Genomic DNA, 22293 nt, shown 5'->3' with positions numbered 1-22293 from the left:
TTGCCCTTAATAGATAATCTAGGTTCTCCTGTTCATTAATTGCCACAATATCCTAGATTTAGGGCAGTATTCAATGTGTATAATCGCGATGTGCAGCGAATCCTGTGTAGGCTTCGCTGCACAGTCGCTGTGTTCCGGAGGGCTGGAGCCTTCGCTGCAGAGACTATCAGACGGTGAATTGTCTGTCATTCACTGTTCGCAGACGGTGAAAAGTGCACGTTATTTAGGGTGGTTCACTTTCTGACACAAAAAATCACCTTCCAAAGTGAAAATAGCACAAATGCGCCATGAAACATGGCGAATTGGCCTCATTGAATACTGCCCAAAGAATTGGTTGGTCAAATATGTTGACAGATGGTGCTCAGTGTCTATTTTCATAATACAGACACCTACTCATATGCATCGCTACCACTAGGGTTATATACATATGATTTCATTCTCACATTCGGCTTCATTATTTTATTATCTTAAAATGTCATCATCCACATAGCAGATGTGTACAGAATGCCCTGTATAAATGTCACATTGTTTCCATTTGTAAAAATCATTGGTGTCTTGTAGTTGTAAATTCAGTAAGTGGCATGTTTGGAATTAAAAATTCTGTACGGCATTTCATGTGTCTTATAAATACGTAGACTTTACATTGGGAGTTTGCCCATCTATGCTGTTACTCTGTTTTAGCATGAAAGACACCAGATGACCTCTCCCTTAAGTCTACATAAAACAAAAAAATATCAAGCTCTGACAGTAGCCTTTGTGGTCACGTTTCTGGTTCGTGTCATTGTAAGCACTGTACTGTGTAACAAAACTGGCTTCACACGCAAAATCACTTCATCATCGGACTTTGGGCTGGAAGAAAAAAAGCGAGGAAAATCTATAGCTCCACCATGAATCCTGCAGCTTCTTGAAGCATGCAAGACCCTCAGTCTCTTACTGGTAGCTTACTTTACAAGGTGTTAATACGTCATTGTTTCTTGCAGTAAATACTGTGCTGTGTAAAAGACAAGTCCTTCTCGCATTCCCAAGCATTCTTGCCAGAATCCCCCAATGTACCAGATTATCGATCAACCTACTGTATGTATTAGAATGGACAGCTCTTCCAAAGAGAGCTGTCCTTTTCAATACAAGGAATTCTTGGTTTAAGCCCCGGTAGTCATCGTGTGCATGAACATACTCACAGGCTCACTGCGACGGGTACTGGATCATTACAACAGGTTTCAAACAAGGGGAAAATAGTGTGATTGATGACTCAACGTGTTACGTTTTAAGGTTTTACATTTTATGACGTGTAAATTTCGTATGCGGTACAACATGGATGGAGCGTGAACTTCATTATTTTTTTTCTAGACTATGATACCATACAGATTATTTTTTTTTTATGGGAGTAATTTTTACATTTTGTTAAGCACCTACAGAAAATAGAGGTATCTAAAGTTGATTTACTGTAGCCTAACATTTTTACTTCTGTTTTAATAACTAGCGTTTTTGCTGTAGCTCAAAACGTAATCCAGATAAAGTAGCTTGGTGTGGATTTGGGAGGAAGAGTTAACTTAAGGACGGTATTCAATCCCGGTTCACAACTGTCAGGCCGGCCTGACCGTCGTGACCCGGTCCTGTTCTCGGCCTGCTTGACTGCATCTTAGCAGGCGAGATTCAATGTCCCGAGTGCCGAAAAGGGGGCCTAGCCGCAAGAAACTGCTGTGTATCGTCGAGATCCGGTAATGAACTCTACAATCCATGGCCGTTCTCGGCAAAATGAGCCCGACTGATTTAAACGTTAGGCTTGTTTTGCCGAGATGCTGTTCAATGCTGTCGGGAAAGACCACATTGAATAAGGCGCCCGCCGCTATTTCCCCCGTCGAAAATAACGGCGGGGGATTAAATACCCACCTAAGTGTACACATTGATAGCGATTGCCTAATGATCCCCTGTGATACTTCTAATAAACTGAAATAAATAAGCAGTCAAGACATTCAGCAGAAAGTTTTTGTTTTATTTTGTTTTTTACATCCTCACTTTATTAAAAATGTTGGTAAAAATCTGAGATGACTGGTGGACACACCTAGTTGAACAGACGTGGAATGACGTGCGTTCAGGTCCATTGATTTTGGTATTTATGCATATGTAGAAAGATAGACCGCATGTTTGTATAGTATGTCAAATTGTCAGGACTGGTACTGTGATGTGAATAATAAATCCTGCTGATTATTGATAAACCAGGGGTGTGCAGCAACCCTATTGACTATGTTCTTCTATTCCCAAATAAACCGGGTTCGATTGATTTTATTTCTACATGAAATCTGCAATAAAAATAAATAAATAAAAAGCTTGAGGATTTACATATACTTAGAAAAAGTAATTCCAGCATTTAATTTTTAGTACCGTGTAATAAAGAGGTTGATTTAGCTCTCCGAAAACAACGATCATTGGGGAAGTCTGCTTATAACCTTCCCTGGGGAAATGGACAGGTTAAGAGTGCACCAGATTTCACAAGTTTGTGAGCGCTTCCTTTCCTGACTTTGCAAATGTCCAGCTGCACGGAGAATGTTGTGTTTACACCCCAAGAGTAAGTGGCAGTGAGCAAGCTGTGCTTTCCATTTCCCTTTGCATTGTTCACAAATGAAACACCAATTCCCCGTGTCCTGGAGGTAATCCTTCATTATCCCTAAATGATCAACTTTAAGACGCACTAATGCTCTGACTGATTTTGTGTAACATATATTAACCTTAACTTTAGATTTGCTGCTGACAAAACACTGGTTAAATCCCAGTTGTATACTAAATCTTTATGGGCTGTGAATAATTCATGAAATATGTACTTCCATTATATGTTTTATATTGGATAAGTCTCCTCCTATACACTCCGTCAAGTACTAATTATTCAACTGGTACGGTATAAAACATAAATTTATCTGAAATCTCCTTAGTATATTGGTTATTCCATTTCTTTGTCTGCCACCCATCACACATCTTTGTATACGGCCAGACGCTAAAAGTGCTTATGTTGTAACTGATTATCATTAACCATATGCATGATAATGATATAGTTAACAATATTTTCATGCATACTGGCTAATACGCACTATATGGAGAACAGTGTATGCTCCCCTGTCGTTATCAACCCCCTCTGTCATTTGTACATGCAGTCAAATCCTGACTATCTTGTCAATGACGGCATGCTCCTCCATGTGGCCGCTGAGCGATATTGTTCAGTGTGTATGCAACATATCGTATATCCAGGAGTTCCAGGAAAAATCACAAATTGTATTGTACATGGACGATATTGTACAATTTGTACCAGCTTAAAATGTTACTATGCATCTTTGCTGAAATCGAGTTGGTCAAGATTAATATCTAGCATTACATATGGCTAACTTGTGTCACCAAGGATCAGACAAATGGCAATGTTTTACATGGGGTAGATGTGTCAATCCTTCTGGAGAGAGAAGTTGCCCATCGCATTATTGGCTTCCACCAATAATTTAATAGAATATTGTCCTCTTCTCCACTCTTTGGAAGGCTTGATATAACCCCCCTAACTCAGCGGTTCTCAACTCCAGTGGTTGGTTGAGCCATATAGCTCAACCAATAATGAGTGCACAGTCTTTACATTTGCTTGGAACATTTGATGAATTGTCTTGGTGAACTGACTATAAATTTGGTTAAGTCTACAAAATTACTGTAGGCCATGATAACACTTCAAGTTAGAAATGCAGCTGGAGGTATTTTCTGTAGAACATAGGCCCTTATTCTGATCGGTGCGGATATTCCCGCATTCTTACGGAGCGGTCCGTACGCCACGGTGTTTTGCCGCGTGCGGCCATCGTCCGTAGAAACGCCCACGTGTCCTCCGCATTCGGACGGACTCACTCTTTAAGAACAGGGCGTGTTTACGGACGACATACAAACCATGCGTGTGCGGGAGAAACAATCCGATTCTGCACGGTATTACAGAGTATGCTCGGGAATACCGCATCCGAACGGGAGCCAAGCGGTGCTACCGCACGTAAGCGGAGTATTTACGCCAAACAACCCACTATTATGTATATTCTGCAATACATCACATGACCCACTTATTCAATTACCTATCCTCATAAAAAAATGCTTCTTTGGAATTGGAATCAATTAGATGCCAATATATCCTTACAAGCATGCCTAACACATGCATTGCACACATTAACCCTCACAGCAATTGAAGCAGCAATGGTTTCAATTAAAGCACTGACAAGCGTCCTATTAGTGAGTAATGAGTAAAGGAGTAGATTCTATTGGGTTCAGGTGTTAATGCTTGTAGTCATTAGGCGTACGTTCGCCTACCGCATGAACGAGTGGTGTCCGCAAAGCAATAGTACACTTGTGGACACCGCACATTTCTGCCCTTTTTGGTCGCGTGCATTCGGAGTGCTATCCGAATGTACGCCCCCCAACATAAGTGTACTCCCCCGTGTCCGCCCATGTTTCCGCCCCGTTTTGCCCACTTTGAAACTACGCCCATGTGTCATTCCGCATGACGCCCATAATACGCCCATATTTCCCGACTGATTGCGGTGCACAGTTTTGTACGGGATTTGCCCGAACAGGTACGGAGTCAATGCGTGGCACATGCGCGTTGCGTTCTCCACGCATGCGCAGACGCCGTAAAGACGCGATCCGAAAGTATGCGGTAAAGTACGCGTCAATCAGAATAAGGGCCATAGTTACAGCATTTCAAGTTCCTGTAAGGATTGCACTTTCCTTATAAACTGTAATTTATAAATTAGTTTCCAGGTTATTGTCGGTCAAATGAGGCCGGTCGTATAATCCATGGAATGACTGATCACATGTGCAACAACCAACTCACGATCTGCTCCCAATCAGGACTGATCAGATGTATGATCTGAGGATCGACCTGCTGGAATGCGCATAGATATACCACACGATGTGCACACAACCCGTCAAAATTGTGTGTTCTTTCTAGTATATGGCCAGCGATATCATTCTAGTATATGGCCAGCATTAGTACATAGACCCTGGAGTCTGTTAAAACACATTTTGGTCTTTAACCAAATCTAAATGTGTAGGTTTCTGTGCACCTGACTAACATTAATTTATACTGTTATTAGTATTGTTTCCTGTTTGTGCTGTGTCACGTTTACCCATCTGTTCTCTCCACCACACTGTATATTTGCCACATTATTGGTGGTGTGATAAAACCGAATTCTTGCATACCTCTCTCTTTAATAGTTTCCTGCCACAACAAATTTAGATTTAATGCTTTCACAATGTGGTATCTGATGTGTTTAATGTAATAGGTTTTTTATTCTTTATACCCTTTTTAATGGTTTCCTCAATCTAGTAATTAGTGGAGCAACACTGGAGTGAACCTTCAGAAGTCCCCCAGGGCTGTATTTGTTGATATTGTCCTTGGCACTTGGACATGGAAAGAGGAAATAATATTGGACTGATTGCAGGGTGTATACGATCAGACAGGTTTCCAAGTAGAGGAGCTTGGCACTCTGCATTGTTTTCTTCTCATTTGTCCTCCGCTTCATTTCCGATGCTGTGTGTTGCCTTCATCCTTGCAGCTTTAGAACTGCATCCTGTTTCCTTCCTTTCAACCAACGTCACGCTCTGATATTCTTGGGCCAGTCTTTGTCCTGTTGTCTATGGCTAAAGAACGGCCATAATTTAATGTGTTTGTGGTGAATACTTCCTTGTGTTTGTGTGTGGTGATATCCTTCAGCAGTTTCGCCCGACCACTTTCAAATGCGTTTTTTTTTTTAATAACCCATTCGGTTATTGGTCACATGGCTAAATATAGGCAAGGTCCTCATGACTGGCATTTATTTTACAAGGCAATTCACTGCAGAACTGGAGAAGAAAATCCATTCGATGAAATACACATCATAACAGCAGAAGTAGGAATTTGGAGGTTTAGGCAAGAGACAGACTGTAGTGCAATAGTGTAGTTTACACCCTAAAGCTTTGGTTCCCAAATGGTGCCAAGGGCAGGTGATTTTGGTACCAAATAAAGTAATTTTTGGTTAGTGTGACTGGTAAAATCCGTTATGGATGGTTGACCATCATAAAAAAGGTCTACAATGAAGCACAACCCTGTCCACCACCACATCATTTGATCTAAGGATTACAGGTAAGGGGGGGACAATCCTGCGATCAGGATTGATGGGATCTCAGGATTGTGGGATCAGTGTGTACCTGTGCATTTGACTTCTTTAAACCAGGCAGCACTGAGCACCAACAGCGCTCAGCTCAGATGCTGCCAGCAACCAGGTTGTGTGGTTTATGTAGTGTGATGGTAGACCTTCTCCTTGCATATTCATCAGTGCCTGCCCCCTCCTTAAGCCACGCCCTGCCACTTACGGAGTGCTGCACAGCCAGTCCCGGAAATCACAGGATTTAGAGTTTTATCAATCCCAAATCACTGGATTAAAGAAACATCCTGGAAATGGCCTCCCTATAGACAGGGAAGCACAATTTACAGTATATGTTCTTACTGACAAGAAATTAATAATTTGCCTTTCAACAAGGGACAACCTGGGTCGACATTCCCAGATCTCCAACCCTGCTTTTTACCTGGGTTTGAGACCTGGGTTGACACATTCACACTGCAAAAGGACCCACTACCCAAATTACTGGGTAGAACTGCTTCGCCCGGTAATTTGCCTAGCAGTGAAAATGAGGGTCCAGTACTGCAGTACTCGGCATTTTGGGGAGTGTTGCCTGCTTATTTTAGTGTATTTTTTCCACGTTTGCTTTTGGAGAGTGACGCCCCCTTAGTATCTGCTGCTTCACAAGGCTGCACATCACATAGCACCCTAGATATATCTTTATATATTTTTCTCCCCGGCATTAGAATGCTGGGTAAAATTCATGTTCACACTAGCAGTGAGAACATGGAATTACTTAATTTAATCATTTGTATCAAGTTTATCAGTAAGAAACTCTTGGCCTAGGGGTGTTCTGGAAGTATACTGATAATTTAGGGTGCCTTGGGGAGCCACTATACTATCATTTTCATTTTATGGACAATACAGCCTGAGGCCATCTACTGTATCCATTTTGGCATCAGCATTATTTATGATTCTTCTGTGGACTTTTTATTGACCACTTTTTTGTTTGTAAATGTGTGCATTGGTTTTTGATACTAAAGTACATCCATTCTGCAGTTTTAGATGTGTTGATTTGTTTGTTTAAAGCAATTATGAATAAAAAGTGCTGCTGCTCAATCCTGTGCAGCTACCGTTGTATACCCATCCCAAACCAGTGGGATGGGTACACTTATCTACATTCTCTGCATCTGTGCTGTGGTTGGGATTACCGCACTGGTTCCAAAAACTACTATAGGTATATTTTTGTTTCTCGGTTTATACTGATATGAAAATAAAGAACTGGCGAAGTCTATAGGTATGTCATTTTGTATTCAGGTTAAATTACTTCTGTAAAACACTGTGCGATGACCGTCAGGGGTGCTCCCTTGAGTTAGTACAAACTGAGTTAGTACAAAGAGTTTACCTTTTTCTCCTTTCCATATACATTCTCTGCATGTCAGAGGGCTTCCTGAATTTTGGGAAGTACTCCATGGAGAGCAGATAACCCTACCGGATCCCACTCCTCTATCTTGTTAACCCTTTGAGTGCCGAGGCTCCATCAGAACGGGCGCCTGAGGGTCTCGTGCATGCATGCCCCCTTCTGTCGGCTGGTGGGCAGCGGCAAATGAGAACTGCTCCATCTGTATCTATAGCTGAACTGTCACTATTTAATTGTTCCCTACAGCAATCCAAATCTAATTCCTATTATAAGCAAGTATACCTGGCCAAGTAAAGCGGATTCTGATAGGGGGCACATGGCTTGCAGCAAGGGTGCACCCGTGTCCTGGGGTTTCTTAGTTTATGAAACTTGCAGATGAAAGCTAGCAGTAGCTTCGTGTAAGTAAATGCAGCGTTACACAGTGTAATAATGAAATATAGGTAGCATTCCCATGCCATGCCTTGTTAAATGTTATTAATAAATATTTATCCTTTTTATGATGGGTTTTATTATTGAAGTTTTAGTTTTAAGTTACTTTTCATGGTTTTAGGTATTAGGTCCACTTACCCCGTGAGCTAAAATATACCCCTTTCAGGCCGCACTTTTTTACCCATTATTTTGCTGTTTTTTTACCGTTTTAAAACGGTAATTTGTGCAGCCTGAAAGGTGCAGAGTGAATTTACCGGTTCTATTGAACTGGTATTTCTAAACGGTAATAAAGCAGGGTCCTACCCGTTTCAGACCCATTTTTTTCATCCACTGTTTTCTATGGGTTAAAATGGGTTCAGTGTTGTGAAGGAACAAAAACTGTATTGAAATACCGTTTAAGGACATGCATTGTGAAAGGGGTTTTAGCTGGCAGTCCCGTTTTTAGAAACATTTTAAAATACCTGGTCAAAGCCAGTTTTGTGGTCTGAAAGCAGCATTAGTGTTATGCTGCTTTCCCACTGCAGACCAGTTTAAAGTACTGGTAATCTTAAAAACGGTATTAGCATTCCCACTGCAGCAGATTACCGTTTTTAAATAAAATTTAAGCACCATTCCCATTGCAGTGAACCGGGTAAAATGTAGAGTGCCTAACCCCCACACACCCCAGTGTAAAGAGTGCCTAATCCCTCCCCCCCCCCCCCCAGTGTAAAGAGTGCCTAACCCCCGTACCTGCCCTGTGCCCCCACCTCTCCTCCCCTTGTACTTACCTGCAGGGCAGTGGGGAGGCAGCGGGGGTCCATGCAGGGTACAGGCAATCCCAGTGCCTGATGAGAACTAGTAGTTCTCACTTTGCGCATATGTAATGAGTGCACGTGCATAATAATGAGCCACTCATTACATATGCGCATATGTAATGAGCGGCTATTTATTATGCACGTGCACTCATTACACATGCACAAAGTGAGAACTACTAGGTCTCATCAGGCACTGGGACTGCCTGGAGGCTAAATAACGTTTAAGAGGCATTCCCACTGCCTCTTAAACGTTATTTTAACGTGTAGGACTCTGCTTTAAAAACGGGTTGAAATACCATTTAGCTTTAAACGGTATTTCAACTCTGGCACTTTCCCACTGCAGCCTTAAAACGGTAAATTGCGCTGAAAATCTGCAATTTACCGTTTTTTAGCTGCAGTGGGAAAGGGGCATTAGTGAAATTTAGGGTATTGCCCATTTACCTTGAAAAAACCCAGTTCATTTTCATTATAGTCAAGTACATATTCCTTCCCTGCAGTGTCTACTGAATCTGTAACTTGTCTTTCTCCACCATGGAAAATATATTCTCTAAAATCAGGAGTCTTCATAAATGTCTGTACTGAACATCTGCTCTGACTTAAAATCAATGTTATATATATTTTTTGTTGTTTTCTAGTGACAGAGGCTGGCTTTGGCGCAGACATTGGTATGGAGAAATTCTTCAATATTAAGTGCAGAGCCTCAGGCTTGGTTCCCAATGTTGTGGTTCTTGTGGCTACCATTAGGGCTTTGAAAATGCATGGAGGAGGACCCAATGTAAGTACCTTTTTTTTTTTTTTTACTGTTTTTTCCTAGGCGTCATTTTACTATGACATTACTGAATTTGGTTAGTAAATTTAGTGACCCTAACTCCACACACTATAAATGCATTAAACTGGAAATACAGAATTTAATGTCAATAAAAATAATTTGGCCCATCTAGTTTGGCCTTATTAACCCTATGTTAACCTCAAACACTATTTGATCCTTCTATATCTGAAAGGTTATCCTTGAGTCTATTCCAGAAACAAAGAATTCCCTGGGCCTAGACCAAGGGAAAAAAAATTCAGGCGCTTGACAGGATATGTTTTTCGGGGTGTTAGCAGCTGCTCAATGGGGGGATAGTCAGTCCCCACCGCAAGAAGACACAAAAACCAGTTACGCCGAAGCGTGTGAGCAGCGCTAAATGAGGGTGACACACACCAAGCTACAGTATAATAAATTTTTTTACTTATTAAAAATCAAACATATAATAAAGTACAGTACAAAATTCATAATATAAAAACAGTGTAGGTACCATAAAGCCGGTTCTTCACGTCACAAGCAGGGATGGACGTGACGGTTATTGGTCCAGTTTAGGACACGGGATATAAACAATATAATGAATGGGAAAAGGAAGGTGGGTGAGCATTTAATCACAGGTAAGTGCACATTACCATTTTGTGAATGATCTGAATGAGACCACAGGTGGTAGTTGGAATCCTCACCCTGGTAGATGATGATGAAGAAATACTGTCGGTCGGCTTCCGCTAAAGAGGTGACCCCTTGCAGATTCTGATAATAGTGTGGGGAGGGGTGGGGGTGGAATGCCCCAACGATTTTTCAACAAGCGGTGTCCGCCAGAACTCGACAGTGGTGACTTGGAGAAGTAATATCGGTAGGTGATGATATGGAAATGTTGTCGGTCGGCTTCCGCTGAAGAGGTAACCCCTTGCAGATTATGATGATAATAGAGGGGAGGGGGTGGGATACCCCAACGATTTTTCAAGGAGCGGTGTCCGCCAAAACTCGACAGTGATAACTTGAAGAGGTGGTATCGGTAGGTGAATCAATGTCCTCCTTTTTTATGGCACGCTGAAATTATGCCGCTGGGTGTACCAGGAGAAACCGTGACCACCAACCACAATGAAGAGGCTGGGGTGAGGAGGGGGGTACTGAAGCAGGTAAATCCGTGGGTGAAGGTGTACCAGCAGGTGAGTTCAGTCTAGGTACAGTATCCCACACTTGGAGTGAAGAACCGGAGGTCTGCCTGACGCGTTTCACTGCCAACTGCAGCTTTATCAAAGGTATCTGGCAGTGACTGGAGTATGGGTATAAATACCCCTTTAATGAGCCAATACACTGCAGGTGTGTGCATCAAACATTAACACAATTACATGAAATAAACATAAAATTGGCTAAAGTAAATATTTCTAGGAGACAGACGTACTTTATAATTCATACAGTATGTATATATATATAAAATTAATGAGGGAACATGAAGAAATAAAAACTGAATATATAATGAGATGGAGAAGCAGCAGGGTCACATGATCGCATTGAGGAACGAATATATATTAAAAAAGGCATGATTTTAATCTAAAGGATGAGTGGGGAGGAGGATGAATAATAAAATTGATTCGGGAAGGAGAATAAGCAGAGTAATACCTGTAAAAATAAAGAAAACGCGCTGTTTATCGGCTATTGGAGCGCAAATGCGTTCCAAATGCCAGGAAGTAACTACTTCCGCTGTCATACCGGAAGTTACAGGCGGACAGCGGGGACAGCAATAAGTGATGCAAATGTGCATCGCAGATATACTTCCCGCCGCTAACGTGCCGGAAGTCAGGGACAGGCGGCGGGGAACAGCATTAGCTGGTAGAACTGTGCATCGGGGAAACATTTCCCAACGCACAGCAATCGACTGTGCGATGGTTCCAGACCCTGATTATTTTGCAAGAACAATACAAGGAGGGGAATGTTTGGGAGGCGGTCACATGGTATCAAAACCAGTGTGTATGGGTTGCCAAGGGAACCTGGTTAGTAAATCCTTTAATGGGGATGGATCTTGATTGGTTTAGCATCCGATCATGTGACCATGTGAATCCCATGTGATGACACTGATAGATGTTTGGATTTTAGTGACTATTTCACACAAAATTGGGTCATAATAGAGATAAATATAAATATAAATAAATATACACACAAATAATATGTGTGTAAAACGGATACTATAAAGATATGATAAAAAATAATAATAACAATAATAATAATAATAATAACAATGCTAAGAACGCTCATAACATAAATGGAACAGATTTATTAACCAATGGTGTTACAGAGGGAGTAGGTATAATTCATAATGACAGAGATTGTGATTCGAAAAATTGATCATAAGATGTTTTAACTGGCATTTAGTAATTATGTCGCCATTATGCGAATGCATATATTTAATCAACAATGATATACAAAATCAGTGAGTATATTGCAACTGTTAGGATAAATCAGCAGGAAGATAGCAAATTAAGTATAGAGAAAGAGAACAGGGGAGGTGATTAGAGTACAATATTTAGTTCCATGGCTTCATTAAGACCTTTAGGGAATAAACAGTCCATTTTGAAGGTCCAAAAAATTTCTTGCCTACATAAAGTACGGAATCTATCCCCGCCTCTTTTAGTCGGGGGTATATGTTCCAGGCCGATCAGCGAAAGATCCTTTGGGTCTTTATTGTGACACTCAGAGAAATGTCGAGAGACACTATGTAATAAAGAACCCTTAAGGATGTTTCTTCGATGTTCGAGGAAACGAGTCCTCAGGGGGCGTATGGTACGGCCCACATATTTGAGGTCACAGGTACATTTCAACAGATATATGGTGAATGGAGTATTGCAATTAATAAAACCGCGAACTTTCATGGTGTCAGTTGGTGTATTAACCACTATGGTTTTGTTTAAAATATAATTGCAGGTAATGCACTGTGTTCTGCCACATCTGTGGCAGCCCACTGGTTTCGCTGGCAGCCAATTTTTGGTTGCCGGTTTTTCATTGGCCGGAAGGTCACGGAGACAGCTGGGGGCAAGAAGATTTTTTAAGGATTTATTTTTTCGAAAAATAAAGGAGGGACGTGAGGGTAACACGTCTCTCAACATTGGGTCTTGTTTAAGAATAAAATGATTTTTGTTTATAATTTTTCGTATGTCCATATAATCCCTATTAAAGGTGGAAATAAAAGATATATTGTTGGAGGTATCTTTGGAGACTACAGTGTTTTTTCTATTGGGGAGCCTGTCACAAAGAAGGGAGTCCCTATCGCGCTCTCTGCTGACTTCATAAGCTTCTTTTACTAATCATTTAGGATACCCACAATCCTGAAAAGATTTCATAAGATGAGTGGCCTGTTGGTCAAAGGTTTCCAATTGAGAACAATTACGTCTCAGACGCAGCATCTGTCCCCTGGGGATGTTTTTGATCCAGGGGGGATAATGGGCACTTTTGAAATTGAGATAAGAGTTGGTGTTAACAGTTTTTTGGTAGTTACTCGTCTGGATAACCCCATCAATGGCGTGAAGAGTGATATCTAAAAAATTAATAGTGAATGGGTGAAAGGAGTGCGTGAATTTTAAATTAAAAGGATTGGAATTGAGGTGTGACACAAAAGAAGTGATGGAAGTGACATCCCCATCCCAAATGAAAAAAAGATCGTCTATATAACGGCCATAGAGTACCAGATTCGCGCCATAGATGGAATCCCAAATAAATTGGTCCTCAACCTCACTCATATAGAGGTTGGCATAACTAGGCGCGAATCTGGTCCCCATGGCCGTCCCCATCACCTGTAAGTAAAATGTGTCCTGAAACAAAAAATAATTGTGTTTAAGAATAAAAGAAATAGCATCAGTGATGAAGTGACATAATTCCACCGTCAGATCACCATCAGCAAAGAGTCTCTTCTGGATAGTTTGGACCCCCAATTCATGGGGTATGTTGGAGTAAAGACTCTCAACATCAAGTGTTAGGAAATGATAGGAGTCCTTCCATTGAATATTTTTGATTAGTTGGAGAAAATGAGTAGTATCCTTGATGTGTGATCTGAGGGTGGACACCCGTGGCTGTAAATAAGAATCAACAAACTGTGACAAATTAGAAGTGAGGGAGTGAACCCCTGAAATAATGGGACGACCAGGTGGTGAGGTGAGGTGTTTGTGAATTTTGGGAAGGTGGTAAAAAATGGGAGTGGAGGGATGTGGATTAAACAAAAAGTAATACTCATCCTTGGAAATAACAGATTCCAAAACTGCTTTGTCTAGAAGTCCCTTAAGAGCCACAGTGAAAGGTTGTGTGGGGTTGTTTTGAAGTACCACATAAAATGAAGTATTTGACAATTGTCTAAGAGCCTCATTAACATAATCGGTACGGTCTTGAATGACAATACCTCCTCCCTTGTCGGCCTCCCTGAAGACAATGGAAATGTCCCCAGTGAGACCGACAAGGGCTTTCCTTTCCCAGGCATTGAGATTGTCCCTAAGATTAAATTTATTGGGACCTTTTTGACTTTTAGAGGAACACAGCTGTTTAAAGTCCTCAAGTGTGGTTTTGTAAAAAGTTTCGATACTTGTATTGAGTCTATTCCATGCAGTTGCAGGTCCAGAGGAGGGGCTGCAGCACAGTCCAAAATTCAAATAGGGAAGCCACACCAACTATCAGTGAGTCCTGGCCAGTAATGTTTAGCAGCATTTGTGGTAGCAGTGGTGTGGCTCCACCATTTGGGTGGCTTCACTACCCTTTCTGTAAATAAATTTTTCCTCCAATCTAATATGTTAGTTTCAAAGTCTATTAGGAGTTGAGTGACATGATCTTCCAAGTAAATCCATACTTTTTGAAATCCTGTATATTGCTGGATTTGAGATGCAGTATTTTACAACTTTCTTTTAAGACTGATGTAAGGCTCAATGGTTGGTAATCTCTTGCCTTTTCCTTGCTTCCACTTTTGTGCAGCGGGACAACATTCACTTTTTCTCAGTCCTCTGCATTTACTCCTGTCGCTAGTAACTGGTTGACTAGCTCTGTTAATGGTGTTACCAGAAACCTTCTTAGATCTTTTAGTATGCTTGGAGGTATCCCACGTGGCAACATTGATTCATTCACTTTCAGTTTGAGAGTTCTGTTACGACTATCTAAAGTTTTTCTAAAAGGTCAGTTGTTTTGACTGAGGCTATAATTAATGAGCGCCCAAAAAGAATGAATTGTTATGGTCACCCATTAAGTATTAAAATTGTCTCGCCCAATTAAATGTCTAAAAGCCTGTTAGGCTGCAGAGAGTGGGGGAAGGTAAATATACTTAATGAACTCATGTTGGGATTCCCTTATTCAGGTTGCTGGTATTCTGACTGCCTGCATCCCCACCACCGGTAATTTGTATGTATTCTGTTAAATAAGTTTAATGGAAGTACTAATTAAGTTACCAGTGCTCAAGAATGGTTATCCTTCAGACCTAAACTGTTTGTGTCCCTTGAGAACTGTGGCTGTGAATAACACCAGTTACCTGTTTCCTCATTAATGCATAAATACACACTGTGTGCAATTACAATGTATATCGAAGACTTGTTCTAGCTGTATGTCATCTTAATATACACCATTACATATGGTTTGAAAAATATGAGGGTTTTTTGTATTTTCAGGTTACTGCCGGGGCTCCTCTAGCAAAAGAGTACACAGAAGAGGTAATGTATATTTACATTAAAATAAAAAATCTGTGAAAAATACAGTAACCCAACACACGGCAGAGATATTTACCAACCAGTCTGCTCATAACTGTAATTTTTCAAACACCGCCTGTAAAGTGTCAGGAGCTGATTGGTTTGTACTTTTTGCTCTGCTTTGATAAATCTCCATATCATATCATTGCTGCAGTATCTCAATTCCTCTTTTCCTGTGAGCTGTCATGATGTATATTGAACTGGCTTGTGCAGGATGGTGAAGACCGAAGTATAGAGCTTTTGTTAATTGTTCTTTACAGCACCTCGCGGTGTGTGACATAAGCTTGCATAGATTAGAAACCTTAAACACGTTTCCACCATCTTCCATGTTTGTTCTACTGAGATACAGATTACGGTTCCCCACACGGATACTATGACATGAGTGATCAATGGTGTTTTGCATCGGATACACAGTACTGGTATGTGCTCTAGGATAGAGTATGATGCAGTAATAAATTATTCATTGCTGCAAAGTGTGTACATGTCTCCACATAATGCATGGACAATAGACTTGTACAGTGGTCAAAGTGCAATCGTGTGTATTCGTTCCCTGGGAATAAATAGTTCTTGCAGCTATATAATGTAACACTGCTTTTGAATTGGCTTCATAATAGAGTGTTTGAGTTGGTTAAGACATGAGATCATTTACAATGGGTACCACATTTCCGCAGTATAAATACAGCTTTACCAATATCCTGTGTCTCCCAAGTGCATCAAGATTTCCACCAGGGCCTGTAGGTTTGTGGAGCTATATGGATGCTTTTTGAGGCGTAGCAATACTTTAGGTAGAGGTAGAGGTGTCTGTGATGGGCAGGGTGACAGCTCAGAGGATCTCATTTTGTGGAGGAACGTGTGTTGGAATTGGAAGTGGAATAGAATGGTTCATTCTCAGGTATGTTCTATTGCTGTGCACAGCCTTTAAAATCCCATAAAATGACTTGTAAAATAGTAAAACAGCAAGACATTCAGAAATTTCCAGCAAACAAAAAATCTGTATATATAATATATATTAAAAAATGTGTTTTGTATATACACAAATGAACCAACCATTTCATTTATTTGCAACCCTGTGCAGTGATATGTTTGATTCTTTGTTATAGAAAATCTAAATCTCTCTGCACATGTTACATCTGCCCCCCCCCCCCCCCCTCCACAAACACACACACCCTGCAGTGCACATTGTTTTGTCCATTTGAGAAGGAATTTGCCTTTTCGAGTGAACCAGAATAAGGTCCTATGTGTACTGCTGTGTACACACCGTTCGATTGTGTCAAAATTGAATCTAAAATGACTCTGAATCTAACATTGTTAGCTGCATTCAATGCAAACTCGATCCTGATGCGTGGCCCCGCGGCATTGGGATCGAAAGCAGAAATAGACTTGGCAGGTAATTCTATTTCTGCTTTGATCTGCCAGATAGAAAGCCGTTCCATACTGCTCAATGCAGCATCCGCCCTCCCTCCCCCGGGTGCCATCCCTCCCTCCTGGCCTTTGCCAGCACCCGCTGGGTCCCGGTGGCCGTCAATATTGAATCAGTATTGAAGACCACCATGTACACGGCATATGTCTGTCCCTGCATAGCAGTAAAGGTGGCCATACATCAGAAAGATATTGTACCCAATCATACAATCTCAATTGATTGTAAGATGGATCTTATGCAGATTGTGTGCACATCTTGTGTACACAATCATACAATCCATCATAAGATGGATTGTATGATTGATTGTATGATGGATTGTATGCAGATTGTGTGCACATCTTGTGTACACAATCATACAATCCATCATAAGATGGATTGTATGATTGATTGTATGATGGATTGTATGCAGATTGTGTGCACATCTTGTGTACACAATCATACAATCCATCATAAGATGGATTGTATGACTGATTGTATGATGGATTGTATGCAGATTGTGTGCACATCTTGTGTACACAATCATGCAGCAGATGGATTGTATGACTGATTGTATGATGGATTGTATGCAGATTGTGTGCACATCTTGTGTACACAATCATGCAGCAGATGGATTGTATGACTGATTGTATGATGGATTGTGTGTAGATTGTGTGTCCAAAAACCACCAAGGACTGCCGGGGATTTCAAGGGAAATTGTACACAATCATGAGAGCAATCGATCTTAAGATCAATCTTTCTGATGTATGGCCAGTTTAAGTCTATAGTGTTGCTAAGATTTGCACATGCAGGGCCAGAAGTACTAAGGCTTGAAAAGTGATCAAATGGAGAGTGATAAGTGACCAACCAATCAGCTCCTAATGGTCATCAAACACAGGTATATATTCAATTAATGCTGGTTCCATCCCGAAATTTTTTTGCCGGAATGGATCCGGCATCCATTATTCAATGCAGCAGCCAAATCTGACGTTGGATTTGGCCACTGATTGATGCTCTCCCACAGCATGGCAGCAGTGGGTATGGGAGTCAGCGGTGGGTACGGGAATCTGCGGGCGCAAGCGGCAGTGGACAGGAGGACGGCGCCGTGTGAGCTGCTGCTTCGCCGTCACCCCTGCCCCAATCCGGCATCCTTTTATGTCGGATTAAGATTGACTGTCAAAAGCAGGTGGATTAGCGGCTATTCTGTCAATCCACCTGGTTTTCAGCAGGTCGAAGCAATTCAACCTGCCAAAAAAAACAGATCAGAACCCCTTCCGATCTATTCATTCGAAAACTGCCGTCTTTTCAGCAAGATGGAAGTTTCAACATGCATTGAATATACCCCACAGCCTGTAACATGGCAGCTAGGAGCTGATTGGCTGGTACTTTGCCATTCTGCACTTTATCACTTTTTACAGCTTAGTACATCTCACCCACAATGAGTAAATAGTATAAAAAATTGTGTATTGAGTAAAATAGGCATGTTAATAATAGATAGATTCCCTTTTAAATCTACAATTATCTTGTTGTTGTTTTTTTTAAATCAATTATTTTTTTATTGCTTTTTTAAGGAGACATGCTTTAAAAAAAATATCCAAAAATAAAAAAAACATAAATCACAGTGTGCCTGGTATAATATGTATCATAAAAGTACAGTGTAAAGTATTACAAGAGAACATTTACTAAACCAATCTTTTTAAGAATCGTTATGTACAGTACTAGAGAGTATGTAGAGGTAGTCCACAGTCCCCAAACCTTCTCATATACAGTATTGCGGGGCATTTGCGTTTCGCATACCCAATCTCATGTGCAGGAGTAGATTAATTATCTTGTTTTACTTAAAAGCTACTGTAGGTGGAGCTATGGCTTATTGCAACCTTCCGCGCCGCAGCAGATTCTCCTAGGCAAACCACACAGGCATAACATTGACACTGTGATAGTGGTTGGCAGCATGTAACGTACATCAGCTTTGCCATATGCTCAAGCATTAACAACATAGAACACCAGTTATCAATTATTCACATACTGCATAGTGGAACAAAATGTTGCTTCAACTAGAAAAAGACAGAGAATCGTTGTGCAGAGAACTCCTGTAAATAGCCCTAAGATCATTGTCTCATCTGTCTTACAGAATCTCCAGCTGGTGCAGGATGGCTGCTGCAATTTACAGAAGCAGATCCAGATTTCTCAGCAGTTTGGTGTACCAGTTGTGGTTGCGTTAAATATTTTCAAGTAGGTTATTCACCACAATAAAATGCGATTATGGTTCTAAAACCAGAACCTTATGTGGTTAAGACTGCTGGCTGCAAACATGTGCATTGGCTGGTTTTCACAAGTTCTAATGAGTCCAGTAAACAAATTTCTGACCACATTGTTGAATTCAGAAAGCAATAAGAAGCACCCACACTTTAGAGTGACACTGCTGTGTTTTCATACGTGCACACAGTGACCTACAGGGACACTACCGGTCTGCCTACTTGTACAGTTATATTGTACAGGGTATCAAGGGGCTGATTCGAAGGTCGAATCAAAGCATCTGGACCAAACAATGTTGGGTACTTATGTAATATCTGGGCTCCCGTTTTTCTTATGAGACCGCGTCCCCTCGTGGGGCTCGCTGCGCTCGCCACGCTTCCGGCACGGTGGCTCGCTGCGCTCGCCACACTATATAAAATCATCTCCGTGCGTAGTTGGATAGTAGGGGTATGAAAAAATGGGGTGCATTTAACATGGGAGCCCAGATAATACATGAGTACCCAATGTTGCAATGAGGGAGCAGGGGGGGACCTTCTTATGTGAATGCAAGGTAAGTGCTGGCTGCTTTTGCATTTATCCTACAAATGTTGGACAGCTTTTTTTTTATGTTGCTATTTATATTTTACTCTGGACCACCCTCCTCCCTCTCGTCTGCTCCACCTGCAGTGCAACCCCTTTCACCACTGAAGGCAAAATGGGGGGGGGGGGGGTTGCGGCAGACCTGCCGTGAACTCACCACCTGCTCCAGCGAGGGGGGGGGGGGTGCAGGTAGCCGCCCAGTCGCTCAATTGCTCCAGGGGGCGTGGGTGCGGCAGACCCACTGTGCACTGACCCGCCACTCACCTGCACCAGGTCCACTTGGATGGGGGTAATGCGGCAACGTTGGTGAGTCAGGGCGTGCTGGTCAGAGGATGATCTCACTTCATGCCGCCCTCCAGTGGCCGGCGCCCCAGGCAATTGCCTAAAGCTGCCTAGTGGTGGCGCCGGCCCTGGGTCAACCTATTCACTGTCTATCTTTTTACTGTAGATCTATTGAACCACGCCACTAAAGAACAACACTGGGTTACATGGACATATAACCAGGAGTGACTCTGCATGGCAGCAGCGGTTACGTTCAGATTACATTTTATAGGATTTCTGCAGTTACTGGTTTATGTGTGTGTGACTTTTGCTGTATCTTTTTGTACCATACATACTACACTTTACCTGAAGTTTTGTACCATAAGCCCCAGAGGGAGGGGTAGATGTATGAAACAGTGATAAGGGAGGAGAAGTGATAGTGCTGGGTACTTCAATCAGCTCCTGACTGTTAAGTAACAGGCTGGGTTTAAAAGGGGACAGTTATAAGCTGATTGGCTGGTGACAAAGTACTTCTCCCGTATCCCTGCATCTACCCCTCAGTGTACAGTGCTGCTTAATATTTTTGTGCCTTACAAATAAAATGCAATAAAATATAGAGATTAATGGCTTCTGACTGTAGAGCACCCTGAATGATCGCCTCAAGTTTGCTAAGGTTATTCAGGTTACATATAATGTTTGTGTTTTACACGATGGTGTCCGTAGTACTGTCACTATACACACTGTAATGTGTGAGTCAGTTCTTGGCTCTGATGTAGTATTTTGACTGAACCATCTGTGCAAGTGCCAGGATATTAATTAACAACGTACTATTGGCTTTCACTTGTCCATATTTATAACAAGCTATTTTTTTAGATTACATGTCTTTTAATAGATAATGAATAGGCGACCCTTAGCATTACAAGTAATATGTTTTGGTCTTGCCTGATGCTTTTTGTGAAACATTGTGATTACATTCACTGAAAACAAAACCTGTTTTTTATGTCTTGAAAAATACAGAACCGACACACAGGCGGAGATCGAGCTAGTCTGCAAAATTGCCAGACAGTCTGGCGCATTTGATGCTGTTCCCTGTAATCATTGGTCATTCGGAGGAAGAGGAGCTGTTCAGCTTGCCGAAGCTGTGACAAAAGCTGCAAGTCAAGATATAAACTTCACATATCTGTATGATTTGGAGGTAAGAAAATCACACACACCCCTCATCTGGGCTCCAGATAGTTTTTTTTAGAGACTGTCCAGAAGATTTACAAAAACAAAAAAACATTGGTTTATAGTATTGCTCTTACTACATGAAACCCAGTGTGCTAGTTTTAAATGCGTTTCATTTTTTAAAATTAGTTTGTAGCCTCGGAACATATCCACCTTCGTGCAGTGCTGCGTGGCCTGGGGGCACTGTGCTATTTTCCTGCAGAATTTGCTGGGTTAAAGGGGTGTACACACAGGGAGATTTTGGTAAATAGACCATTTTGACTAAAGGCCCATACACACTTGACGATTTTCAGCTGAAAATCGGTCAAAACAGCCGTTTTGAGCGATTTTCGACCGAAAATCGCCCAGTGTGTATGCCCCGGAGATTGCCGACTAGCGATGATGCGCGCTCCCGCATCATTGCTAGGAAAGTGGTTCATCTGCTGGTTTTACCAGCAGATGTGGCGATGATGGATGGTTTTTCATTCATCATCGCCATGTGTGTACGCCTGCCGGGCTGAAAGATTAAACACTTTCAGCCCGGCGGACCGCCCCCTCGCCTGTCTGTACTCACCCTGTGCTTCTTCTGGTCGGCCGGCTGGATGCTGCTGCAGAGCCCTGCTCCCCAGCCAGGCTAGCCCCGCCCCCAGCCTTAATAAATACAGAGCAGACAGCACTGCTCCCTGCAAACACCCTGCTGGCCACCAATGTTTATATTATTCTGCCCACTGCCACCAATGAATTCATTAAATGCACCAATATAATATATATATCTATATATCCATCTATATATATTATATAATATATTATAATATATTGTTGGTGCATTTAAATGAATACATTGGTGGCAGTGGGCATATAAAAATATAAACATTGGTGGCCAGCTGTGTGCGTCATTATCTGCTGGGGACGGTGCCCCAGGTGGGGGGGGGGGGGGGGGCTGTTGGTTGGCGCTTACCCGCTACACTGAGGGGGGGGGGGGGTTATGCGGCCGGCGCAGTGCTCCACGGGGGAATTATGTGGCCGAGTCGCTCCAGGGGCACACGGGGGGGGGGCGGGAGATGCGCACCCCGTCTAGTACATGCATGCCATTTAAATAAATACATACGTGGGCAGTTTTCATTTAAGTAAATATACATTTGTGGCAGTGGGCATATAAATATATAAACATTGGTGGGCAGTGTTGGCGGTAACGTATACATTGCTGGTCTGTGCCAGCAATGCATAAATTAGTGCCAACACTGCCCACCAATGTTTATATATTTATATGCCCACTGCCACCAATGCACTGTATATATGGAACCCTTGGAATTCAAACCCAGCCCATTTATA

At 41.8% G+C, this 22293-nt stretch overlaps 1 protein-coding gene across 1 annotated transcript in view; it reads left to right on the top strand.

Moving 5' to 3' along the window:
- Positions 1 to 22293, top strand: part of MTHFD1L (methylenetetrahydrofolate dehydrogenase (NADP+ dependent) 1 like) — a 225309-nt gene that overhangs the window by 136906 nt on the left and 66110 nt on the right. The window contains exons 21-24 of the mRNA XM_083176162.1: positions 9386 to 9525; positions 15186 to 15227; positions 18791 to 18891; positions 20773 to 20950. Coding sequence (XP_083032288.1) covers positions 9386 to 9525; positions 15186 to 15227; positions 18791 to 18891; positions 20773 to 20950 — 461 coding nt within the window. The remainder of the gene's footprint in view (positions 1 to 9385; positions 9526 to 15185; positions 15228 to 18790; positions 18892 to 20772; positions 20951 to 22293) is intronic.

This window comes from Crinia signifera, chromosome 3 (genome assembly GCF_055691185.1).
Source record: "Crinia signifera chromosome 3, ASM5569118v1, whole genome shotgun sequence".
Taxonomy (NCBI): Eukaryota; Metazoa; Chordata; class Amphibia; order Anura; family Myobatrachidae; genus Crinia; species Crinia signifera.
The sequence above is the reverse complement of the archived record's forward strand: the minus strand, read 5'-3'. Positions and strand labels throughout refer to the sequence as shown.